This window comes from Mustela erminea, chromosome 1 (genome assembly GCF_009829155.1).
Source record: "Mustela erminea isolate mMusErm1 chromosome 1, mMusErm1.Pri, whole genome shotgun sequence".
Classification (NCBI taxonomy): Eukaryota; Metazoa; Chordata; class Mammalia; order Carnivora; family Mustelidae; genus Mustela; species Mustela erminea.
This window is the reverse complement of record NC_045614.1, coordinates 103413987-103440073: the sequence shown is the minus strand read 5'-3', so window position 1 is coordinate 103440073 and position 26087 is coordinate 103413987. Positions and strand designations below refer to the sequence as shown.

Sequence of the window (26087 nt, the reverse complement as noted above, 5' to 3'; positions counted from 1 at the left end):
AGGCAAAATCGAACACTTTTATTTTTTTTTTTTAAGATTTTATTTATTTGACAGAGAGAGATCACAAGTAGGCAGAGAGGCAGGCAGAGAGAGAGAGAGAGAGGAGGAAGCAGGCTCCCTGCTAAGCAGAGAGCCCGATGTGGGACTCGATCCCAGGACCCTGAGATCATGACCTGAGCCGAAGGCAGCGGCTTAACCCACTGAGCCACCCAGGCGCCCCAAAATCGAACACTTTTAAAAATCTAAGGAATGTTGGGGCGCCTGGGTGGCTCAGTGGGTTAAGCCTCTACCTTTAGTTCAGGTCATGATCTCAGGGTTCTGGGATCGAGCCCCATGTCTGGCTCTCTGCTCAGCAAGGAGCCCGCTTCCCCTTTTCTCTCCGCCTGCCTCTCTGCCTACTTTTGATCTCTCTCTCTCTGTGTCAAATAAATAAATAAAATCTTTTCTTTTTTTTAATTTTAAATTTTTAATTTTTTATGAACATATATTTTTATCCCCAGGGGTACAGGTCTGTGAATCGCCAGGTTTACACACTTCACAGCACTCACCAAAGCACATACCCTCCCCAATATCCATAACCCCACCCCCCTTCTCTCAATCTCCCTCCCCCCAGCAATCCTCAGTTTGTTTTGTGAGATTAAGAGTCACTTATGGGGGACTTAGAGTGGAGAAGGGAGTTGGGGGAAATTGGAAGGGGAGGTGAACCATGAGAGACTATGGACTCTGAAAAACTATCTGAGGGTTTTGAAGGGACGGGGGGGTGGGAGGTTGGGGTACCAGGTGGTGGGTATTATAGAGGGCACGGATTGCATGGAGCACGGGTTGTGGTGCAAAAATAATGAATACTGTTATGCTGGAAATAAAAAAAAAAAAAAAAAAAAAAAAAAAAAAGAGTCACTTATGGTTTGTCTCCCTCCCAATCCCATCTTGTTTCATTTATTCTTCTCCTATCCCCTAAAGCCCCCATGTTGCATCACCACTTCCTCATATCAGGGAGATCATATGATAGTTGTCTTTCTCCGCTTGACTTATTTCGCTAAGCATGATATGCTCTAGTTCCATCCACGTTGTCGCAAATGGCAAGATTTCATTTCTTTTGATGGCTGCATAGTATTCCATTGTGTATACATACACATCTTCTTTATCCATTCATCTGTTGATGGACATCTAGGTTCTTTCCATAGTTTGGCTATTGTGGACATTGCTGCTATAAACATTCGGGTGCACCTTTGGATCACTACGTTTGTATCTTTAGGGTAAATACCCAGTAGTGCAATTGCTGGGTCATAGGGCAGTTCTATTTTCAACATTTTGAGGAACCTCCATGCTGTTTTCCAGAGTGGTTGCACCAGCTTGCATTCCCACCAACAGTGTAGGAGGCTTCCCCTTTCTCCGCATTCTCGCCAGCATCTTCTGTCATTTCCTGACTTGTTAATTTTAGCCATTCTGACTGGTGTGAGGTGATATCTCATTGTGGTTTTGATTTGTATTTCCCTGATGCCGAGTGATATGGAGCACTTTTTCATGTGTCTGTTGGCCATCTGGATGTCTTCTTTGCAGAAATGTCTGTTCATGTCCTCTGCCCATTTCTTGATTGGATTATTTGTTCTTTGGGTGTTGAGTTTGCTAAGTTCTTTATAGATTTTGGACACTAGTCCTTTATCTGATATGTCGTTTGCAAATATCTTCTCCCATTCTGTCAGTTGTCTTTTGGTTTTGTTAACTGTTTCCTTTGCTGTGCAAAAGCTTTTGATCTTGATAAAAATAAATAAAATCTTTTAAAAAAATTTTTTAAGGAATGTCAGGGATGCTTGGGTGGCTCAGTCAGTTAAGCATCTGCCTTCAGCTCAGGTCATGATCCCAGGACCAATCCCCCATTGGGCTCCTTGCTCAGTGGGGAGCCTGCTTCTCTCTCTGCCTGCCATTCCCCCTGCTTGTGCTCACTCGCTCTCTGACAAGTAAATAAATAAAAACATCTTTAAAAAAAAAAAATCTAAGGAATATCAAATAAATACATAAAGTTTAAAAATCTCATTTTAATACACAAGGATTCTCTCTCCTGAAGAAGAGTAATTTTGCACTTACTTTGTCTGGGACTGCATCCATTATCAGCTCACCATACATATTAATGACCTATAAAAAGTCAACATAAAACCAGCTTACTAACCCTATACAATTCATAACATCCCATACAGAATGAGTAACACTGACAATTTACCGTTTGGATACTGGGGTTAGTGAATGAATCACTTCAGTAAGGGTAAAGAATCTTTGATTCTAAAAGATAACTGCGAGGCCAACCCAAAGATTAATTATATTTTATGGTCCAACATCCTCTGCAACTTTTCCACACCAAGAACCCACAATATACTAACCTGGTCATTCAACCAATTCTGACCATCCAGAGTTGCCAGATCATCCATATCTAGCATGTGCTTATTATAGAAGATGCGGAAGTTGCATTTTTGATGTCTGGCCCGATAGTTTGTTATTTCTCTATTGATAAATGGTTTTCTGAAAAAGAAAGATTTTGAAAGAAAAGAGACATGAGTTCTACTCAATTTATTGCTAAATCTTCTTTTTTTTATTAAGAGAAAAGTCATATATACCAACAATTTTATTTTCAAGGGCTTAACTTAAGCATCATTGACAAACCTATTAGAAAAGTCTTCATTAAAGACGTCTTTTAGTCTTCCAAGGACATCTTTTTCACTGAGTGGGACCAAACTGCCATACTTCTTCATAACCTCATCTAGGAATCCTTAAATAAAGGAAGAAAAATTACAGTGGAAAAAACATTTCCAGAAAAACTCATTCTCCCAATACTTAACCTATACATGACACTTACCACACATTTAACCTATAATACCATATTATGCTACAAAGAAATCTTTTAAAAGTTACGTTTTGTAAAGGATAAAATAAAATAGATCAGGCCTTCACCATTCCAATCTAAAGAGAAATGCCCAGAGAACTCCTCTATTTACTACATGGAATGCCTCCTGATACATGAATCAATTAATAAAGTCAATTAGATCTTTAAATTTACTCCATTGAATTTTTTTTTTTTTTAAAACGTGGCCAATCCAGATGACTTTCAAGAAACAAAAGACTGTATCAGTTTGACATTGGTGGAACATAACAGGAGCCAGCAGAAGATACCCCTCATGAACTGGATGTTAAATGACCCATCAAGCCATAAAGTTAACATGTACAACAGCACTCCACCAACAAATAGAAATGAGATTCTGGACCCAATTCCAGCATGGGGGTATGTTCCTCCCACCCATAACACGAAGCAGTTCTTGGATACCAGCAGGCAGTCCGGAAATTCAACTCAAGTCTGACCCTATCTAGGGATGCCTGGGTGGCTCCATTGGTTAAGTACCTGCCTTCAGCTCGGATCATGATCCCAGGGTCCTGGGAGATTGAGCCCCTCATTGGGCTTGCTGCTCAGCGAGAAGCCCGCTTCTGCCTGCCACTCTGCCTGCTTGTGCTCTCTCTCTCTGTCAAATAAATAAAATCTTTAAAAAAGAGAGAGAGAGAAATGCCTGAAGGTAATATTTCGCATTGACTTTTTAAGCTACTGATGCACACTATTAGAGAGGGAATCGCTAGCTGAAATAAAGACTGACATCCTTCAATAGCTTAACCTTAAAGATGAATCCTAACTCCTGAAGAGTGATACCTAAAGGGTTTAATCACCTGGTTAAATGTCTATTACATTTGGTGATTGAAGGTATTATCTTTTTAAAAATCACAATTTAATTGTTGAGATCATTGTCACTGTGTTCTTTGGTAAATGTGTGTAAATTTCACATAGCAAGGGACAAATTCTAAGGCTTTTTTTTTTTAATTTTATTTATTTATTTGACAGACAGAGATCACAAGTAGGCAGAGAGGCAGGCAGAGAAAAGGAAGCAGGCTCCCTGCCGAGCAGAGAGCCCGATGCGGGGCTCGATCCCAGGACCCTGAGATCATGACCCGAGCCAAAGGCAGGGGCTTAACCCACTGAGCCACCCAGGCGCCCCTGGCATTTTTAATATCATACAATTGGGTAGTGTTATTATACTTCTGATACAAAATAACCCTGTAAGGTGAACTGGGTAACAGTTAACTGGTTGTTACCAGGGAGGCACATTTTAAGAGGGGAAACAAGGGTGACCTTGGCCAGAATATAGGATAGTCTTCAGGTGGCTTCCCAGAGGATCCACTGAAGAAACATACCTGAAAAAGTCGTAGGAAAGTAGAACCAGAACATTATTTCTAAGGAAATACAAAGAAGCTGAGGGAAGGCTGAGAGGCTCACAGAACTGCTGACTTACGGTATTTATTCACTGATGCTGAATGGGCAGAGCAACAACCTAGTTAACCCTCAGTCTGACAAGTCTACTGAGTTAAAATGGGAAGAAAAGATACTGTTAACCACTTATTTTACCCAACTCCTTTTTCTCCCTTTCTAACTTCGGAGCATGGCCTCTGGTACACACTGATACAAAAGGACAAAAAAGAGCACAACGAAGTGACTGTCCCAGGAGTGGAGTGGTGTATTTTGTGGGTCTTTCTGAGGATGGTCAGACAAGGGTATGAAAAACCTATCTTCCTTCTGTTAGTCTCCCACCAGAAGGCCCCCAATTTGAAACACTTAAGAGCAAAGATCAGGATATAGTAAACAGGGAAGAGTGCTTGTTTGCCTGGTTCTGGTCTGGACTTTAAGCATAGAGAAACAGAAAGGGAATCCCTTGTTGCAGCTTGATAAGAGTAGGAAGTAAGGATTTAGGGTCTCTAAACTAGAAATAGAGCATGCAGTTGCCTGTGTTTACAAGATCGTATAGTTACCTAAGAACGGCCTTGTGTCTACTGGGGAGAATGAACCCAAACGAAGATACGGAATACCAACATTTGCGATACTGCATTTGAGGAACAAATTTTATACAGAATAATGCCCCTGATAACAAAAGATTAAACTTTAGGCCCAGCACCCTTAATTCAGACTCCTCGAATAAGAGAGCAGTTTCCTCTATCAAGGGGATATGGACCCCAATTCCAAACTAGTATCACAGGAAAGAGGTGTCCTTGCTAACAATTTTATTATCTATGGATAGTAGTGTTTTGGGGATTTTAAGTTATTATATATTTTTTCCTCTTAACTGTATTTTGGTTTTCACTTTCAGATGATAAACAAGGATTTCCAATGCAGTAGAAAGGCCCTGCTTGCATCTTCAAGGAGAACCCTTCGCAAAGATAAACAAATTTCACTGGGACCAGAAGTAAAATGGCGGTCAAAGAGCACTATCATAAACCAAGCACTAATACATCTCATTTCATCCTTATAACTACCCTGTGTTAGCATCCCTACTTTACAAATGGATACAGGAACCTTAGGGAGGTTAAGGAACTTTCCCAAGTACCCTTAACTAGCATATGGCAAAGTGAAGATTCTGATTGTGATCATGGTTATAGGACTGCAGAAAGTGAACCACTAACTATTATGCTGTGCTACATCCAAAGCAGAATACCTATTATCTTTTCTCTACAGAAGCAGCTTGTTTTTCCCTTTTAATACCCATTGGCCATTTCCCTTCATCTTTCCCTTTTAATACCCATTGGCCAAGAATTACCCAGAAAACTTCTTAAAATGAGAATTAAATCCATTATTCTTTACCCACTTGCATTCATGAAACTAATGAACCAAAAAGGAAAAAATGCATCTGGTCTGCACAATTTCTCTTACTCCCAAAGTGCTAAAACATCAATGTGACCAAGAAACAAAGGATCAAATGTTAGGAAAAAATAAAACAACAAAAGCTACAATTCAAATGAGAGTCCATCCTACAAGTACGAAAGGTAGCAATATGGTTCTTTTCCTCACTGGCTGCTTGAAGCTTGGCCACCATCATGAACGAAACAGTAACTTTGAGGACCAGGAAGTTCATGACCAACCTACTACTTCAGCAGAAACAAATGGTCACTGATGTTCTTCACCCCAGAAAGGCAACAGTAGCTAAGACAGAAATTCACAAAACAGCTAGCCAAAATGTATAAGACCACACCAGATGTCATCTTTGTATTTGAATTTAGAACCCATCTTGGTGGTGGCAAGACAAGTGGCTTTGGTATGATTTATGATTCCTTGGATTATGCAAAGAAAAATGAACCCAAACAGACTTGCAAGACATGACGTATATGAGAAGAAAAAAAAACCTCAAGAAAACAGCAAAAGGAACACAAGAACAGAATGTAGAAAGTCAGGGGGACAGCAAAAGCCAATGTTGGTGCTGGCAAAAAGGAGTAGATTCTGCAGTGACTTATCTGTGAAGACTGTGCAGATTTTTCATGAGAGGATTAATAAACTAAGAACTTAAAACAAAAAGCCCCCACAAAAGGTAGTAATATGAAAAACACAACCTGTTTTTTCAGAACAACCTGTTATTTCAGAAGTTAAATTGCTCATTTTTAAAAAAAAAGATTTTATTTGACAGAGATCACAAGTAGGCAGAGAGGCAGGCAGAGAGAGGGGGGGAAGCAGGCTCCCTGCTGAGCAGAGAGCCCGATGTGGGGCTCTATCCAAAGACCCTGAGATCATGACCTGAGCTGAAGGCAGAGGTTTTAACCCACAGAGCCCTAAATTGCTCATGTTAAACGAACTCTGTAGGACAGTTTTTTCCTGAGGTAACTGCCGGGTCACATCCTGCTGTGAATATGGAATGGAGTTCATTGGGCAAAGAAGTGGTTACAAGAATGTAACCACTTGGTTCTCCAAACAAAATACAATACCCATGTCAGAAAGATCCCATCAAAAACATGGAAGGCATAGGACACCTGGCCGGCTCAGCTGGGAGAGCATGTAACTCTTGATCTTGAGGTTGTAGGTTTGAGCCCCACACTGGGTGTAGAGACTACTTAAAAACAAAATCTTAAAATAAGAAAGGCATGGAATATCTAAGACTAACCTTAACGAATGTGCAAACCTAAGCAGAAATCGCAAAATTCTAATAAAGGATATAGGTTAATAAATGGAGTAATTCTTTATTTTTAAACAGAAAAATTCAATAGTGTAATGAATGCAATTGTCTCTAAATTAGTCTAAAAGTGAATGCAGTACCAATCAAAAACCATTATTTTTATTAAATTGAAAAAAACAGGGATACCTGGTGGCTCAATCATTTAAGTGGCTGCCTTTGGCTTTGGCTCAGGTTATGATCCAACGCTCCTGGGATGGAGTCCTGCATGGGGCTCCTTGCTCAGCGGGGAGCCTGCTTCTCCCTCTGCCTGCCACTCTGCCTGCTTGTGCTCACTCTCTCTGACAAATAAATAAAATTTTTTTAAAAATCTAGAAAAAAACAAATATTGGGACCAAAATGTGCAAAATTCCTAGAAATTTTTGAAAAGGATTAAAGAGGAGATGTGAAAAAGGAGGCCAAGAGAGGAGAAGGAAGGCCCAGTCCCACCAAATTATAAAACAAACTTGGTGTAATGAAAGCAGCCTAGTGCTAGCATAGAAATAGAAAAACCAAGCCCAGAAAGAGACCCCAAAACAGGGAGCAATTCATAACCACGAGGAAAAGATGATTTACTCAATAAATAGTATTAGAACTATTAACTAAATAGTTTATTTACAGTTGGAATTAATTTTGATGTGAAGAATGCAGTAGGGATCCATATTTACTTTATGCCAAATGGCAAAATGTAAAAATAACACATTAATAGTCTAGAAAAAAACAGGGTTGAACATTTTTATAACCTTGAAATGGCAACAAGCTTTAATTTTAAAATTAATTTTTAAGAAGATTTTACTTATTTATTTGACAGAGATCACAAGTAGGCAGAGAGGCAAGCAGAGAGAGGAGGGGAAGCAGGCTCCCCGCTGACAAGAGAACCGGATGTGGGGCTTGATCCCAGGACCCTGGGATCATGACCAGAGCCGGAGGCAGAGGCTTTAACCCACTGAGCCTTCCAGGAACGTGAAAATTAAATTTTTAACTATTTAAATGTTATTACTCATTACATTTATGTGCAGGATTTTAATGTTTATGGAGTCAAACTGGTTTACTGCTTTTGAGTTTCCTATCATGCTTTAACATGTATTATCAATGTGAGATTATAAAATGGTCTCTTGTTTAACAGCTTTACTGAGTTGTGATTTGCATACACACACACACACACACATCACTCCCAAAGTGTACAGTTTTTTGTTTGTATATTCAGAGCTGTGCAACCATTACTACCACCTAATTCAAGAACAAGTGCATTACTCCACTAAGAAAATGTGAACCTGTTACTAGGCACTCCTCATGGTTCCCTCTCTCCAGCCCCTGGCAACTATTAACCTTCTTTCTCTATCTCTGTATTTGCCTACTCTGGACATTTCTTTTTTTTTTTTTTAAATTAATTAATTTATTTATTTGACAGATAGAGATCACAAGTAGGCAAAGAGGCAGGCAGAGAGAGAGAGGAGGAAGCAGGCTCCCCGCTGAGCAGAGAGACTGATTCGGGGCTCGATCCCAGGACCCCGGGATCATGACCCGCGCCAAAGGCAGAGGCTTTAACCCACTGAGCCACCCAGGTACCCCAACATTTCAAATCAATAGAATCATATAGTCTGTGGCCTTTTGTGCCTGGTTTTTTTCACTTAGCATGTGTGCAAGTTGATCCACACTGTGTACAAGTTTGTGTGTCTGTATTTGTTTCTAATTACATTTTTAATCCATTTGGAATATACTGACATAGGAATCTACTTCTTTTCCTTCCAAAACCAATTTTATGCAGTATTTAATACAATTATGAAGTAAGTAAATTGTAGTAAGTACAACTGGCTCATGATAAATCCACTGCAATCCACTGCAGTGAGCATACTGCGCAGTTACACTGGAGGAGAGCCAGCATGCACCATACCGTGGAACTTAGTATTAGCTAATGCTATAGGAGTCAGTTAAAGGAGCATCTACTGTACTGATTGTCTCACACTGATTCTTATTCTAATTGCTTTATTAATCCTGATTAATGAGGCTCCTTTATTTGTTGAAATTGTCCTTTTCATTGTGCTGGCTTTCCTCAGATATATGGTGATCAACTGTGGGCTTAACTGCACTTGGGTAATTTGCTGATGTGGGGAGGGCTGTGATGGGCAGTAGCTACTGCTCTGCCTTGAACTCTTTCCAGTGGGCATGGAAATACTAAGCAAACCCCTAAAATGGTTCTTCAGGTTCTTTTTTCCTTCAATCTATTAAGATAGTTATTTTACAGATCACTAAGTGTACATTCTGTAGAGTAAAATCTTTTATAGATACTTAATGATTAGGAAAACAAAGTATTCAGAATTATTTAAACTACCAACAAGTAATGCTCCTACCTCCCCAGAAAAAGCCCTTTGAGGGGGGTGCCTGCGTAGCTCGGTTGGGCATCTGACTCTTGGTTTTGCTCAAGTCATGGGATCAAGCCCCACGATGGGCTCCACATTGAGTGGGAAGTCTGGTTCCCCTCTACCTCTGCCCCTCTGCCCATGTGTGCATGTGCGCTCTCTAAAGTAAATAAATAAATCATTTTAAAGGTAAAAAACAATGACATATCTTTCCAGATACAACCTATATAAATGCACGTGCACAAATATACATGTACTTATCCTATATGTATGCATCTCTCTCTTAACAAAATGGTATCATCCAGTTTTGCAACTTGCATTTTTTCTCTTTATATAGACAGCTTTCAGTTTCAAAATACAGACTGAATGTTTTCCTTAACAGTTTCATAGTATACTATTATGTGGATATGCTGTAACAGATACTTCCACAGAAATTTTTTTTAGTTGGCTTCTGTTTTTTTACTACCAGGACAATACTATAATATCCCTGTAGAAATATATTCATATCTTGGATAAATTCCAATAAGGGGAAAGGGTCAAAGAGTGATACTGCCACACTATCTACCAAAAATGTTTACATCAGCTTACTCACAGGGCAGATCTTAAAGTAGGATGTAAAAAGTTGAACCCATAAAGACAGGTAAGTTTCACAATGAAGAATTGATAATTTCCTTTAAGCAAAATTACCACACACTAAATCAGGGTACTTTTACCTTTGGAAAGGAAAAATTTAAACTCTTGTCAGATTTATTTCATTTTATAAGATTTTATTTATTCATCTGACAGAGCACAAGCAGGGTGAATGGCAGGCAGAGGGAGAAGCAGACTCCCCACTGAGCAGGCAGGCTGATGCAGGGCTCAATCCCAGGACCCTGGAACCATGACCTGAGCCAAAAAGCAGATGCCTAACCAACTGAGCCACCCAGGTACCCCGCTTATGACATTTATAGCTAAAATTTAACATTTTAGAATGATGCTAAGGTCTAGGAAGGTAGGAACCAATGTTTCCCGCTCCCTGCCACATTCTTAGAACTAACAAAGTGCCTGCCATATAGGAAATTCTCATATACCAAAATAAATAAAATAGAAATAACCCAATCCAACAGAAAAATAGGCAAAGGAAAATATATACAAACAAAAAATGGCCAAGTAACACAGAAAAAGATGTTCAAACTTTAAACTTAAAAATGCAAATCAAAACAAAAACAAAAAACAACACAAACAAAACACAAAACAAAACAACTCCTGGGGCACCTGGGTGGCTTAGCTGGTTAAGCATCTGACTTCATTTTGGCTTGGGTAATGATCTCAGTGTTGGGGGACTGATGCCTACATCAGGCTCCACATTCAGTGAGGAGTCTGCTTGGCATGCTCTCTCTCCCGCAGCCCCACCCCCACCATGCATGCACACACAAGCCTCTCTCAAATAAATTAATAAAGTCTTAAAAATAACCCAAAACTCTCATGAGCTAGAGGGTTAGTAAAGTTTAATAAGTGTAAATAAACTCGTTCAACTTTCTGGAGAGTAATTTCACAATTCTCTTAAAAGTGTGTTCTTTTATCATCAATTCCACTACTACAGATTTAACTTACTTACAGAAAAACTTATCTAAATATACAGATACAATTTCATTGCACCATCATTTATAGAAGTAAACAACTGGAAGCAATACAAATGTCTATCAACGAAGACTTAAATTAGGGAACATTTAGGTCATAGAGCAATATAGAAGGCTTCAAAGAGAACTAAGTGCTTTAAGGGGAATCTATGGGCAGAAGTTAAAAACAGGACTCTCCTGGAAAAGATAATGGACCGTAATTGTGGGCTGGAGGTTGGGGGAGAATAAAGAAGAGTGCATACCAGAAAGGCAGATTGACAGCTGCTCATCATCCACTGGAGAGGCTTTCTGACTGTTCTTCCCACTTCCTGCTTGATTTTCTAGTTTGAGTCCACTGCATGTCAGGGGAGCCTCCAGTGGACTTTTACAGTAAGGGTGGTCCAGCAGCTTAGAACTAAGAATGTTCTGCTTGAGAGATCCATCCTCATCCATCTGGCATGAGCTCTCATTCTGAACAGGCCTTTCAGACACAGGCCCATCTACTCTACTCACAGACTGATCTGCCCCACACACTGACAGTTTTACTCTGTCATCACTGACAGTACTTGTCCGATTTTCCTGACCCAGAGTCATGACTTCTCTTTCGGCTTCCGAGATAAACACGTTACTAGAATGATGTTCTGGTAAGGGAAGGTCATGAATCAGCTCTGTACACTCCCACTTAGGAGAGGAACAGGGTGACTGGTCCCAGGCATATGTGGCAGTGCCATTCTGTTGGTCAGGGAATGCTTCATCTAAACAAAGCTCCTTGCCCAAGAAAGGGCTTCCTTTAGTGTGGCCATCAGGCACATGAGAGTTCTTTCCCTTCACCACAGCATTGCTGTCCATATCTGGAAAGTATGGTTGATGCCGACAAGAAGGGTCTTTAGGTTCTGGGGAAGGGAATGGGCTGCAACTGCCACCCTCACCGTTCTCCCTAAGGGTTTCTTGATGGTCCCCAGTGACCTGCACCCAGCTTCGCTGGGCTTTTTTTAGCTTGCAAACTTTGCTTTTTGTTCTGAAGTGCTGGGATCTGAGAATCCTGTACCGAAATCTAATCATGGATAATTTCTCATACATCATAAAAGGAGATACTTTTATTCTTCTATGTTGGTTAAGTTGAAACTTTTTTGGAATCAGGGGTCCCCCATTCCTGTGGTGCTCCAGACCTTGGCAGCAGCCATAACAAAAGCGCTTTCTCTTATGGTTGCTCAAGGTGACCACAATTGTGCCACTCTCACCTGGACTTTGGCTCTCCCCATTGAACTTCATAGGAAAGTCAGAAGCTTGTGGCTCCGTCCTAGGTCTGTGACCATTGGCCTGACCTAAAACATTATTTCCTGGTAAGTCAGCAACTGCCTTCAAGACACTTTTCTCTCCACAGTATTCATGGTCAGAGTTCTTTGCTGAGGACAGCAGCCTCTCTGCTTGGAGTCTTAAAAGGGTCCTTGAGGAGGAAATGAAGTGTTTAGAGTCTTTTCTTTTCACTTTAGAGGACAAAGTACTAACATTTTGAGCAGCCACATGGGACTTTGTCTTAGCAAAAAAAGGTGCATCCTGGATCCACGTTTTCTGGATTTGAAGGGCCTTCTTTCTGCAACGGAAATGCCTCAACTGCCTGCTCCAAGTACTTGGCCTTCCCAATTTGGCTTTCAGAATGCATAAGTGTTGGTGAAAGCAGAACTTCTTAAAACCTCCAAACCCTGTATTCCATTTCTCAGAAAAGGCTAAATGAATTCCTTTCCTCCATAGAATTTTCTTCTGTTTTTTCATTTTTCTGATGCATAATGAGATCTTGATGAAGCTGAGAGAAAGAAGAGAGAGAAAAGTTACTTCTATCCTAAAATTAAGGTCATAAAGATTTAATCACAGCAATATAAGCTACAAAATTCAAAGAAAAAGAAGAACATATAAAATTCAATTTAGACTATCAGACCCAGGGGCACCTAGGTGGCTTAGCAGGTTAAGCGATGGCATACCTTCAGCTGGGGTTACGATCCCTGGGATCAAAGCCCCATTGGGCTCCATGCTCAGTGGAAAGTCCACTTCTCCCACCCCCCCTGCTCACTCGTTCTCTCAAATAAAATAAAAAATAACAGACTATCAGACACAATGAAATCGTTACCTGATCAAGGTTTTCCCCAGAGTGAAAGATGGAACACATAAATACTCTCACATGACCCCATTTAGTATAGCTGCCTCTGACATAAATTTCAAGAATCATTTCCACCAGTTATTACGGAGTGGACAGGGTAGGGAAGCAGAAGAGAATCTTTAAGTGTTGGCACTGCTTCTCATTAGCTAAGTGACTTTAAGTCACCCAAATTCTGTGTTCTCACTTGTAAATTAAGGGATAGGGAAGGAAGGAGGGACCACACACCATTTAAGACTGATTCCAGGGGCACCTGGGTGGTTCAGTGGGTTAAGCCTCTGCCCTTGGCTCAGATCATGATCCCAGGGTCCTGGGATCGAGCCCCGCATCAGGCTCTCTGCTCCACCGGGACCCTGCTTCCTCCTCCTCTCTCTCTCTGCCTGCCTCTCTGCCTACTTGTGACCTCTGTCTGTCAAATAAATAAATAAATAACTCTGATTCCATATTGAAATAAGTTGTTCCATACCTCACATTTTAGAAAGAGCAGGTACTTTGGGCTGTAAATAGACATGCAAAAGCATATATTAAATAAATGCAAGCAGTAACACTAATTCAAGAGGGAGACCAGCCTCCTCTTCGTCAGTCAGTCAGAAACTTTGAGTGACCACGCAGGGACAAAAGTCTATCAGGTGCTTTCACACAGTTAGGGTTTGGGCTCTTAAGTAAAAAGCACATGTGCGGGCGCCTGGGTGGCTCAGTGGGTTAAGCCGCTGCCTTCGGCTCAGGTCATGATCTCAGGGTCCTGGGATGGAGTCCCGCATCAGGCTCTCTGCTCAGCAGGGAGCCTGCTTCCTCCTCTCTCTCTCTCTCTGCCTGCCTCTCTGCCTACTTGTGATCTCTCTCTGTCAGATAAATAAATAAAATCTTAAAAAAAAAAAAAAGCACATGTGCATATGTGCACACACACACACACGCATGCACACACAAGCTCTGGTAACACACTTATTAGGAATGGTAGATAAAAATGATAGTCAAAACCAAACAGGATTTCCCCTCAGATTTAATAAGATCCACTACTAATGAAGGCTCTTCAGCATAGAAGGAAAGGTGAGAGCCGCTAAAGATGGGACAGAAACAATACGAGACTATGAATCAAAAAAACAGTACTCTAATTTCAGCTTGCTAATAACTTAAAGATTTTATTTATTTATTTGTCAGAAAGAGGGAGGGAGGAAGACAGCAAGCACATGAGCAGGAGGAGCAACATGCAGAGGGGAAAGCAGGCTTCCCGCTAAGCAAGGAGCCTGATGCGGCACTCGATCTCAGGACCTTGGGATCATAACCTGAGCTGATGGTAGATGCTTAACTGACTGAGCTGGGGGAAGGTGAGTTATTGTTTAATGGGTACAGAGTTTCAGTTTAAGAAGATGAAAAAGCTTCTGAAGATGGACTGTGGCCATGGTTGCACAACAATGTGAATGTATTAATGCCACTGAACTGAACTTTATACCTAAAAGTGATTAAAATGGTAAATGTTATGCTACCTGTATTTTACCACACTAAAAAAACAAGAAGGAAGAAAAAAAACCAATACTGTCTACAAAGAAAAAAAGAATAGAGGTGCCTGGGTGGCTTAGTCAGTTGGGCGTCTGCCTTCAGCTCAGCTCATGATCCCAGAGTCCTGAGATCGAGCCCCTCATCAGGCTCCCTGCTCAGTGGGTAGTCTGCTTCTCCCTCTGCCAATCGCCCCACCTGTGCTTTCTCTCTCTCACTCTCTTTATTGCAAATAAAAAAAAATGTTTAAAGAAAAAAAGAAAGAAAAAAAAATCCAGTGAAGGGAAAAAAAAGAATAGGTTATTATATTTTTAAAGAAACAATCACAAACAATAAGGGGACCTTGGAAATGTAAAATAGCAGAATTCAAAAACTCAACAGAGAATAAAGGGCTGGGGCGCCTGGGTGGCTCAGTTGATTAAGCACCCTTTTCAGCTCAGGTCATGCTATCAGAATCATGGGATCAAGCCCTGTGTCAGGGTTTGTCCCTCTTCATCTGCTCCTCACCCAGCTCTCTTTCTCTCAAATTTCTTTTTAAGGTGGGGAAGAGTGCCTGGGGGACTGCCAGTAGGGCAAACAACCTGATTTTGGTTCAGATCATGATCTCAGAGAGGTGAGACTGAGCCCCACATCGGGCTCCGTGCTCAGTGGGGAGTCTGCTTGAGGTTCTTCCCTCCCCATCTCTGCCCTGACCATCCCCCTGCATGTGCTCATTCTCAAAACAAAACCAAAAAAGCCTGATGGAAAAATGGGAAAAAGACATACGGAGACAATTCGCAAATAAAGATTTTTAAACAGCCCTTAGACATAAGATGTTCAACTTCACTCAAAAGAAAATGGGCAAAGGGGTGGTTGGGGAGTTGCCCAAAATGGGTGGAGGGACATGTCAAAAAGGTACAAACTTCCAGTTATAAGGTAAGTCAGTCGTGGAGATACAATATACAACAGAGTGACTATAATTAATAGTGCTGTACAGTATATTTGAAAGTTGCTGAGAGAATAAATCTTAAAAATCCCCATCACAAGAAAAAAAAACTTGATTACCATATATGGTGGTAGATGCTTACTAGACTTACTATGGTGATCATTTTGCAATGTATACAAATACCAAGTCATGTTTTACAACTGAAACAGATATAATGCTAGATGTTAACTATACCTCAACAAAAACACTGGCAAAAATTATCACAACACATTCTGTTGGTGGGAGAAAAGAAACTTTCATATTTTGCTGGTAGGAATACAAACTAATAAAACCCTTTTGGAAGGGAATTTGGTAATCTAACAAAAGGTAGGTATTTACCTTTTAATCCAACAATCCCATTTTTAGTCATTTATCCTTAAGATACACCTCCAATATTAATGAAAATACATAACACAAGGTTATTCACTGCAACACTGTAATTGCAAAATACTGAAAACCTACAAGGACAGTACTTGAATAAAGTAGGGTTCTTCTACACTACTTCTTCTTGAGTAAGTTATACTTCTACATGAGTAAGTTATGAAAGAATAAAGATGGGGCATCTGGCTAGCTCAGTAGGTAGAGCATGCAACTCTTAATCTTGGGGTTGTGAGTTCAAGCCTCATGTTGGGTATAAAGATTACTTACAAATATATTAGAAAAGAATAGGGGCGCCTGGGTGGCTCAGGTGGTTAAATATCTGCCTTCTGATTGGGTCATGACCAACCTGGGTTCGAGCCCTGCATGGGATCAAGCCCCTGTTTCTCCCTCTCCTCTCTGCTTGTGCTCTCTATCTCTGTCACAATGTCTCTCTCTTAAATATAAATAAAATATTTTTAAAAATTAAAAAAGAAAAGAATAAAGAGGAACTCTATGAACTAATATGGAATGATTTCCAGGTTAGGTGAGAAAAGTAAAGGTCAAATCAGTATTAACAGTGCGTCACCAAGACGGTGGCACACAGACACCAACTACAAGCTCAGGGAGTTCACAAACCCACCCTCAGTCTGATAATTTGCCAGAAGGACTCATAGAACCCACTGAAAACTATTATACTCATAGTTATGGCTTATGAAAGCTGAAGAATATGGATTAAAATCAGCCAAGTGGAGAAGCACATAGGGCAGAGTCAAGAGAAGTAACAAGTGTGGAGCTTCCAGTTGTCCTCTTACCATGGAGTAGAACAGCTTTAACCTCCTGACATCAGTGTGTGACAATATTGCCAGCCAGGGAAGGCTCACCTGAGCCTTGATATCCATAGTTTTTATTCGGGGATTTTAAGCAAAAGTGATTGCCCACATGATGGAGCTCAGTTTTTCAGCCCCTCTGGAGATCTGCTGATGCCAAAGTCATTACTCTAAATCATTTCACTGGTCTTTCTGTCATAGCCAGCCCCCATCCTAAATCAAGCTATCTGTTAGACTGTTGGAATTCAAAGCCCCCAGGCAAATACAGACATCGAATCAGATATGACAGTCCAAAGCCTTCGAGATTATTTCCCAGAAGCCAAGGATAAAGGATTTCTTTTGAGGCAAGGTTAAATTATTTACCAAACAGCCACCTTTCATAAAAGAAAAAATAAGAAAATAAACCTGTATCTGCCCTTTTGTGCTCCACCCAAACCCTTCCGCCAAAATAGACAAAAAATAAAAATACAAACATGAGAATAAACCAGAAAGTAATGAGAACGTATAGGGCAAGGGAGATTCACATCTCTCTTGAGATGTTCCCAAATGAACAAGAAAATGGTAGAGGGACAAGAAAGGAGTGGCACTTCTCTAAATATGCCTGTTTGAAAAGTTCTGACTTTTACAACCATGTTGATGCTTCATATACTTAAACACACAAATAAAATTAAGATCAAGTAGAATGCAAAAGGAATCCAAAATGAAATACAAGTAACAAATGAATCTAACTGTATGACAGATAACTGCATTGAAAAAAGCAGACACAGAAAAAATTACCCACATTTTAGAAAATATTTTGACTGTATAGGGCTAGATTCCAAAGGACTGTATATAAATACTGTCCTTTAGGGATGCCTGGGTGGCTCGGTTAAGCATCTGCCTTCAGGTAGGGTTATGATCCCAGGATCCAGGGAACCCACACTGGGTTCCCTGCTCAGTGGGCAGCCTGCTTCTCCCTCTCCTACGCCCTCTGCTTGTGCTCTGTCAAATATACAAAACCTTTAAAAAATAAAAAAAGAGTAACTAGAGTACAAAGAGGACCAGACCTACAACACTGTTAACAGATAAGAGAGTTGCTGGGACTCTCCCAGAGTTGAAGGGACTAGCAAGTGCCAGTTTACAATCCCCCATCCACCCTGATGGCATGGATGGGGTCAGGGTCTGGGTGCTCTGCCTTACTGCCTCAGTGAGCCCCAGGCTCCTGGTCTACACCTGCCCCCACCAGAGTACCCCCTTTGCAGACAATCCCAGAACACCCCAGCTTATTCCCACTTCAGCTTCAGCTGTTCTACCAAAGCACCCTCTGTGGCAATGCACAGGGACTGCACCAGCCATGCCTACTTCAGTTTTAGCTGCCCTGCCTGGGTACCCTCTGCACAAACAGCCCCAGGAATCCCCTGGCCTACACCCCGTTGACTTCAGCTATCCTGCAAGAGGCCCCTCTGTGCAAAAAGCCTCAGGGCCACCCCAAGCCAAGCCCACTTAAGCTCTGGTTATGCCACAAGGGCAGCCCCAGTGCAGAGTGCACCACAACCCCCAGCCCACACAAACCACAGCTCCAGGCAGTCAACAAGCCACCAAGTACACACAGCCTACAAAGGGAACACCATATTCAAGGCCATTCCTTCAAGTTTACGAGTAGCTGTTCTGTCCAATTCATAGAAGCAAACACAGGAAGTCAAGCAAAACGAGACAGAAGAATATGCTCCAAGCGAAGGAACAAGACAAAAGCTCAAAAAAAAAGAACTAAATGAAACAGAGATAAGCAATATGTCATGTCTGATAAAGGGTTGAAAGTAATTATATTAAAGATGCTCAATGGACTGGAGAGAAGAGTGAAAGAACTCAGTGAAAACTTCCAATAAGGATATAGAAAATATAAAAAAAGAACCAAAGTTTAAGAATACAGTAAAACTGATATAGAAAATAGATTAGAGGGAATCAACAGTAAATCGGTGGATGAGAAGAAACCATCAGCAATCTTGAAACAAGGCAATGGAAAGCACTCAAGCTGAAGATAAAAAAGAAGGGAAAAAAAGCACCTAAGCTGAAAAGTAAAAAAGAAAAAAAAAAAAAAAAAGAAATTTAATGAGGTACATTAAGCAATCTCTTGGTCAATATCAAGTGAACAAACACTCACATTAAAGGGGTCCCAGAAGGAGAAGAGAGAGAAAAGGGGGCAGAGAAGTTATTTGAAGAAATAATACCTTAAAACTTTCCTAACTGGAAGAAGGACAGATATCCAGGTTCAGGAAAGACAGAGTTCCAAACAAGATGAACTGAAGGAGGTCAATACTGTAACACATAATAACCAAAATGTCGAAGTTTAAAGATAGAGAATTTTTAAAAAGGCAAGAGTAAAGTAAGAAGTTACATACAAAGGAAACCCTATGAGATTATCAGTTGATTTTTCAACAGAAACTTTGCAGGCCAGGGGCACCTAGGTGGCTCAGCTGGTTAAGCAGCTGCCTTCAGCTGAGGTCATGATCCCAGGGTCCAGGGATCGAGTCCCACACTGGGCTTCCTGCTCTGCGGGGAGCCTGCTTCTCCATCTCCCTCTCCCCACTGCTCACCTTACTTGTGCTCTCTCGGTGTGTGAAATAAGTAAATAAGATATGAAAGAAAAAGAAAGAAAGAAAGGAGAGAGAGAAAAAAATTTTGAAGGCCAATGCGTGGAAAGGGAAAAAACCTATATCCAAGAATATTTTACCTGGCAAGATGATCATTCAGAATTGAGAGTAAGTTTCTGAAACAAAAGTTAAAGGAGTTCATCAGTATTAAACTGTTCTTACAAGAAATGGAAAAGAGACTTCTTTAAGTGGAAAAGAAAAGGCAATAATTAGATGTAAGACAATAATGAATTAAAAGATGTAAAATACAGAAACATGTACATAAAATGTGGAAGGGAAATAAAACAAGTTCTTTTAGAATGTGTCTGGACTTAAATGACAACCGACTTAATATATGCTCACTGCTATATACTTAGGATATACTTATATATGAATTCCATGGTAATCACATACCAAAAATCTGTAACAGATACAAAAAAATAAAGAGAAAGAAAGCCAAACAGAACACTATAAAAGTCACCAATCACAAAGAGAACAAGAAAAGAAAGAAACAGAACTACAAAAATAATCAGAGAAAAAATTTTAAAATGGCAATGAATACATACTTACCAGTAATTATTTTAAATGTAAATGGACTTAATGCTCCAAACACAAAATGGCTGAATCAAAAAAACAAGACCCATCTATACGCTGCCTATAAGAGACTCACTTCAGACCTAAAGACATATACAGGGGTGCCTGGGTGGCTCAGTGGATTAGGTATCTAACTCTTGGTTTTGGCTCAGGTCATGATCTTGCAGTCGAGCCTCCGGTAGGACTCCATGCTCAGCAAGGAATCTGCTTGAGATTCTTTCCTCCTTCCTCTCAATCCACTCCTCCCCACACTCACTCTCTCAAATAAATAAAATCTTAAAAAAAAAAAAAAAAGACATATACAGGGTTGGGTGCCTGGGTGGCTCAGTTGGTTAGGGAATGACTCTTGGTTTCTGCTCAGGTCATACTTTCAGGGTTGTGAGACTGAACCTCATGCCGGGCTCAATCTGCTTGAGAGTCTCTCTCCCCGCTCCCTCTGCCCTACCCTTGCTCATGCTCTGTCTCAAATAAATAAAAATCTTAAAAAAGATAAAATAAAAATTAAAAAAAGACATACACAAACTGAAAGTGAAGGGATGGAAAAAGATATTCAATGCAAATGGAAGTAGTAGGGGGGGAAAAAAAAGCCAGAGTAGCATCACCTTTATCAGACAAAACAGACATTAAAACAAAAACCGTAACAAGAGACAAAGAAGGGGAAAAAAGAGGCAAAAAAGGGCATTACATAATGATAAGTATCAATCCCAAGAAGAGGATATAACAATTGTAAATGTCTATGCATCCAATACTGGAGCACCTAAATACATCAAGCAAAGATGACATAAAGGAAGAAACAGACAATAATATAGTAACAGTAGGAGACTTTAACAATAGGTAGATCATCCAGGCAGAAAAACAATAAGGAAACAATGTCTTTGAATGACACATTAAACAACATGAACATAACTGATATACACCAAACATTTCACCCAAAAAAACAACAGAATACACATTTTTTCAAGTGCACATGGAACATTCTCCAAGACAGATTACATGTCAAGCCACAAAACAAGTCTCAATAAATTTTAGACTGAAATCCTACTATGTATCTTTTCTACAGAATAGACAGGATAAAACTAGAAATCAATCACACACACACACACACACACACACACACACACACACACACAAAAGGAAAAGGGCTATGTGGCTGGCTCAGTCAGAAAAGAATGTGGCTCTTGATCTTGGGGTTGAGTTCAAGCCCCATGCTGGGTGTAGAAGTTACTTTTTTTTTTTTTTTAAAAGATTTTATTTATTTAATTGACTGAGAGAGAGACCACAAGCAGGCAGAGAGGCAGGCGGGGGGTGGGGGGGCAAGCTCCCTGCTGAACAGAGAGCCTGATGTGGGGCTCAATCCCAGAACCCTGAGATCATGACATGAGCCGAAAGCAGAGGCTTTAACCCACTGAACCACCCAGGTGCCCCAGAAGTTACTTTTATTTTTTTTATTTTTTTAAAGATTTTATTTATTTATTTGACAGAGAGAAATCACAAGTAGTCGGAGAGGCAGGCAGAGAGAGAGGGAAGCAGGCTCCCCACTGAGCAGAGAGCCCGATGCGGGACTCGATCCCAGGACCCTGAGATCATGACCTGAGCTGAAGGCAGCGGCTTAACCCACTGAGCCACCCAGGCGCCCCCAGAAGTTACTTTTAAAATAAATAACTACAGGGGCACCTGAGTGGCCCAGTCATTGAGGGTCTGCCTTTGGCTCAAGTCGTGGTCCCAGGGTCCTGGGATCAAGCCCTGCGTCTAGCTCCTTGCTCTGTGGGAAGCCTGCTACTCCCTCTCCCACTCCCTCTGCCCGTATTCCTGCTCTCGCTGTATCAATCTCTGTCAAATAAATAAACAGAATATAAAATAAAATAAATAACTATAAAAAGGGGGAAAAAAAGCAAAAACACAAACATTTGGAGGTTAAACAATGTGCTACTAATACCCAATGGGCAAACAAAGAAATCAAAGAAGATGGGCACCTGAGTGGCTCAGTTGGTTAAGCGTCTGCCTTCAGCTCAGGTCATGATCCCAGGGTCCTGGCACTGAGCTGCCTGTGAGGCTCCCTGCTCAGTTGGGAGCCTGTTCCTCCCTTTCCCTCTGTAGCTCCTCCTGCTTGTGCACACTCGCTCCCTCTATCAAATAAATAAAATCTTTTTTAAAAAAATCATTAAAATCAATCAATCAATCAATCAATCAATCAAAGAAGACACCAAAACATACCTGGAAACTAATGCAAACAAAAACACACTGGTCCAAAATCCTTGGGACATGACAAAAATCTCTGGGACATAGCAAAAGGAGTTCTAAAAGACAAATTTATAGTTATACAGGTCTACCTCAAGAAACAAAAATATCTCAAACAATCTAACCTTATACCTATAGGAACTAGAAAAAGAACAAAACCCAACATAAGTAGAAGAAAGGAAATAATAAAGAACAGAAGAGAAATAAATGAAATAGAGACAAGAACAAAACAGAAGATCAATGAAGGGTGCCTGGCTGAGTCGGCTGGCAGAGTATATGACTTCTGATCTGGGGATTGTGAGTTTGAGCCCCACCATGGGGAGGGGGGCGTGGTAAGAGATTACATTAAAAAAAATCTTAAGGAAAAAAAAAGTGGGAAAAGTTTTAAAAAAAAATAAAGATTAATGAAACCAAGAGTTGGTTCTTTATAAAGACAAACAAAATTGATTAAGCCTTTAGCCAGACTCCTCAATCAGAAAGAAATAGAAAATCTGAACAGACCAATTACTAGTAACAAAGTTGAATTAGTTATCAAAAAGTAACAACAAAAAGTCCAGGGCCAGATGGATTCACAGGTGAATTCTACCAACCATTTTTTTTTTTTTTTTTAAGATTTATTTACTGGAAAAATACAGAGAGCATGTGGGCATGAGTGCAGACACATATGTGACTGGGGGGAGAAGCAGAGGGAGGGACTCCCCACTGAGTGTGGAGCCCACTCAAGATTTGATATCACAGCTCATGAGATCACAACTTGAGCTGAAACCAAGAGGTGAACATTCAACCAACTGAGCCACCCATGCGCCACAATGACATCTATATTTTTAAGGAAGAAATTAACTGTCATTATTTGCGGATGACATGATACTATACACAGAAAAATCTAAGACTCCACCAAAAGCTTTTAGAATAAATGAATTCAGTAACTTTTCAGGATACAAATTTAACACACAAAAATCAGCTGCATCTCTGTTCACCAATACCAAAGTATCAAAAAGAGAAATTAAAACGATTACAAGTGCATTAAAAAGAATAACTAGAAACAAACTTTACCAAGAAGGTGAAGGACCTTACTGTGAAAACTGTAAAACACTGATGAAAGAAACTGAAGATGACACAAACAGAAAGACAGGCCATGCTCATGGATTGAAAGAATCCATATTATCAGATGTCCACACTATCCAAAGCAATCTATAGATTCAATGCAATCCCTATTAAAATACCAGTAGCATTTTTCACAGAACTTTAAAAAATAACAGTAAAGTTTGCCTGGAACTACAAAAGACTGTAAATAAAGTAATTCTGATGCAGAAGAACCAAAGAACCACAAGCCCAGATTTCAAGATATACTACAAGCCTGTAGTGATTAAAATAGTATGACACAAACACAAAAACAGATCAATGGAACAGAATCAAGGGCCCAGAAATAAACCCATGCTTACATGACCAATTAACCTATGACAAAGGAAATGAGAACATACAACGGGGGGAGAAAAAAGTCTATTCAATAAATGGTGCTGGGAAAGCCACATGCAAAAGAATAACACTGGACTACTTTCTTATACCGTACACAAAAATTAACTCAAAATCGATGAAAGACCTAAACCTGAGATCCGAAACTGTAAAACTCCCTAGAAGAAAACATAGGCAGTAATTTCTTTGACATTAGCCATTGCAACACTTTTCTACATAGAAAACGTATAAAAAATTCCCCCCAAAATTAAAAATAGAAATACCATATGATCCAGTAATTCCACTACTGGCTATTTACCCAAAGACAATACAAACACTATTTGGAAAGATACAAGCACCCCTATGTTTACTGTAGCATTATTTACAATAACCAAGATATGAAGCAGCTCAACTGTCTCATTCATAGACAGACAAATAAGCAGTGTGTACATATGTGTACACATACACTCAAGAATATTACTCAGTCATAAAAAAATGAAGTTTTGCCATTTGTGATGATGTGGATGGACCTAGGGCATATTACGCCACATGAAATAAGTCAGACAAAGAAAGACAAATACCACATGATTTCATTTATATGTAGAATCTATAAAGCAAAACAAACGTACAAAAAGCAGAAACAGGGACGCCTGGGTGGCTCAGTTGGTTAAGCAGCTGCCTTCGGCTCAGGTCATGATCCCAGCGTCCTGGGATCGAGTCCCACATCGGGCTCCTTGCTCCGCGGGGAGCCTGCTTCTCCCTCTGACTCTGCCTTCCACTCTGTCTGCCTGTGCTCGCTCTCGCTCTCTCTCTCTCTGACAAATAAATAAATAAAATCTTAAAAAAAAAAAAAAAAAAAAAAAAAAAGCAGAAACAGACCCAACATCCTGGGATCAAGCCCTGCATGGGGCTCCCTGCTCAGCTGGAAATCTGCTTCTCTCTCCCCCTCTGCTGCTCTCCCTGCTCATTCTCTCTCAAATAAATAAATAAAATCTTTAAAAGAAAAAAAGAAAGGAAAAAAAATCATTGTAAATCATAGAGTAATACACAGATTAGCTGTAACTACCATTTACAAAATTATAAAAAGGTAAACACTGATCCAACGGCCCTCAACAAGATACACCATATCATACCTCATCCCAACACTTGGAGAATGTGGGAAATTCTTGGTTGTTAAAATGAATTCAGGTTGGTACTGATATTTAGTGCACAGTCTAATGCTAAATATCATGTAATAGGATAATGAAGAACGGTCTCATCCAAAATGACAATACTGCCCCTACTGAGAAAAACTGCTTCTAGCCAAAATTACAGTATCACTATACAATGAAGATAGGTGGAAGGCAGATAACATGTGTACGTGTATACAGAAGTGAGGAGCACATGTGAAAGACAGCTAAATCTTTATCTTCCATAGTAAATAAAGACTAAAATTAGGAAATCAAAAGTAACATTAAAAAAAGGGATAATTTAGAGGTGCCTGCCTGGCTCAACTGGATGAGCATATAACTCTTAATCTCAGGCCGGTCAAGCCCCATGCTGGATGCAGAGATTACTTAAAATCTTTAGGGGCCCCTGGGTGATGCAGTCAGTTAAGTGTCTTACTCTTGGTTACAGCTCAAGTCGAGACCTCAGGGTCACTGGGTTGAGCCCATGTTGGCTCTGAGCTCAGTGAGGAGCCTGCTGGAGTTTCTCTCCCTCTTCCTCTGCTCCTCCCCGCCTGCACATGCTCTCCCTAAAGTGAATAAATCTTTAAAATAAAAAAATAAAAACAAATCTTTAAAAAAATAAAATAAAATAAGGTAATTTAGGGCCATGCTGTTTATACCAAAAGAACAGATCAAAGACTTGAAAGAGGCTGCCACTGGGAATAGGAAATGGTGGAAGGGGCAGGATTCTAGGAACTAAGGAAAGAGGGCTAGAGTGTTCTCCTTAAGAATGTATTTTTCTGGGGTGCCTGCGTGGCTCAGTGGTTTGGGCCTCTGCCTTCAGCTTGGGTCATGGTCTCAGGGTCCTGGGATCGAGCCCCACATCAGCCTCTCTGCTCAGCGGGGAGCCTGCTTCCCCCTCTCTCTCTGCTGCCTCTCTGCCTACTTGTGATCTCTATCAAATAAATAAATAAAAATCTTAAAAAAAAAAAAAAGAATGTATTTTTCTACTCAGCCCTTTTATAAAAGCACTGTACCCCATCCTCAACTAGGCATGGTTCTTCCAGTACAGAGACTGTTTTACCCTCTCCACAGCACAAACTAAACCTTTCGTTATCCTGTTTTTAAGCACAGAGAGAAGAAAATTATAGTTCTGGAAGTGTTTTTCTTTCTTTTTGTTTCTGCAAATACCTTTTCGCTTTAAAGATTTTATATATTTATTTGAGAGAGAGAGAGTGAGAGAGAGAGAAAAGCATGAGAGGGGGTTGGGTCAGAGAAAGAAGCAGACGC

The 26087-nt window shown here is 40.3% G+C and overlaps 2 protein-coding genes and 1 pseudogene across 10 annotated transcripts in view; 2 read left to right on the top strand and 1 right to left on the bottom strand.

Annotated features, from left to right (window-relative positions):
• NCBP2 (nuclear cap binding protein subunit 2) overlaps positions 1 to 6367 on the top strand; it is a 33854-nt gene extending 27487 nt beyond the window's left edge. For 2 of the 4 annotated variants that reach the window (XM_032336939.1, XM_032336912.1), the window contains one exon: positions 5175 to 6367. In XM_032336939.1, coding sequence (XP_032192830.1) covers positions 5175 to 5178 — 4 coding nt within the window. In that variant the 3' untranslated portion in view covers positions 5179 to 6367. Of the gene's footprint in view, positions 1 to 3090; positions 3272 to 5174 lie in introns of those variants that run through there. The other 2 variants (XR_004284098.1, XM_032336932.1) reach the window with 2 other exon arrangements.
• The window catches only part of SENP5 (SUMO specific peptidase 5), a 62736-nt gene that overhangs the window by 18849 nt on the left and 17800 nt on the right, over positions 1 to 26087 (bottom strand). For all 6 annotated transcript variants that reach the window (XM_032336850.1, XM_032336876.1, XM_032336884.1 and 3 more), the window contains exons 2-5: positions 11223 to 12763; positions 2656 to 2761; positions 2376 to 2514; positions 2086 to 2133 (exon numbers count right to left, since the gene is read on the bottom strand). In XM_032336850.1, the coding sequence (XP_032192741.1) occupies positions 2086 to 2133; positions 2376 to 2514; positions 2656 to 2761; positions 11223 to 12732 (1803 nt within the window). In that variant the 5' untranslated portion in view covers positions 12733 to 12763. The remainder of the gene's footprint in view (positions 1 to 2085; positions 2134 to 2375; positions 2515 to 2655; positions 2762 to 11222; positions 12764 to 26087) is intronic.
• LOC116586675 lies at positions 5884 to 6367 on the top strand (annotated as a pseudogene).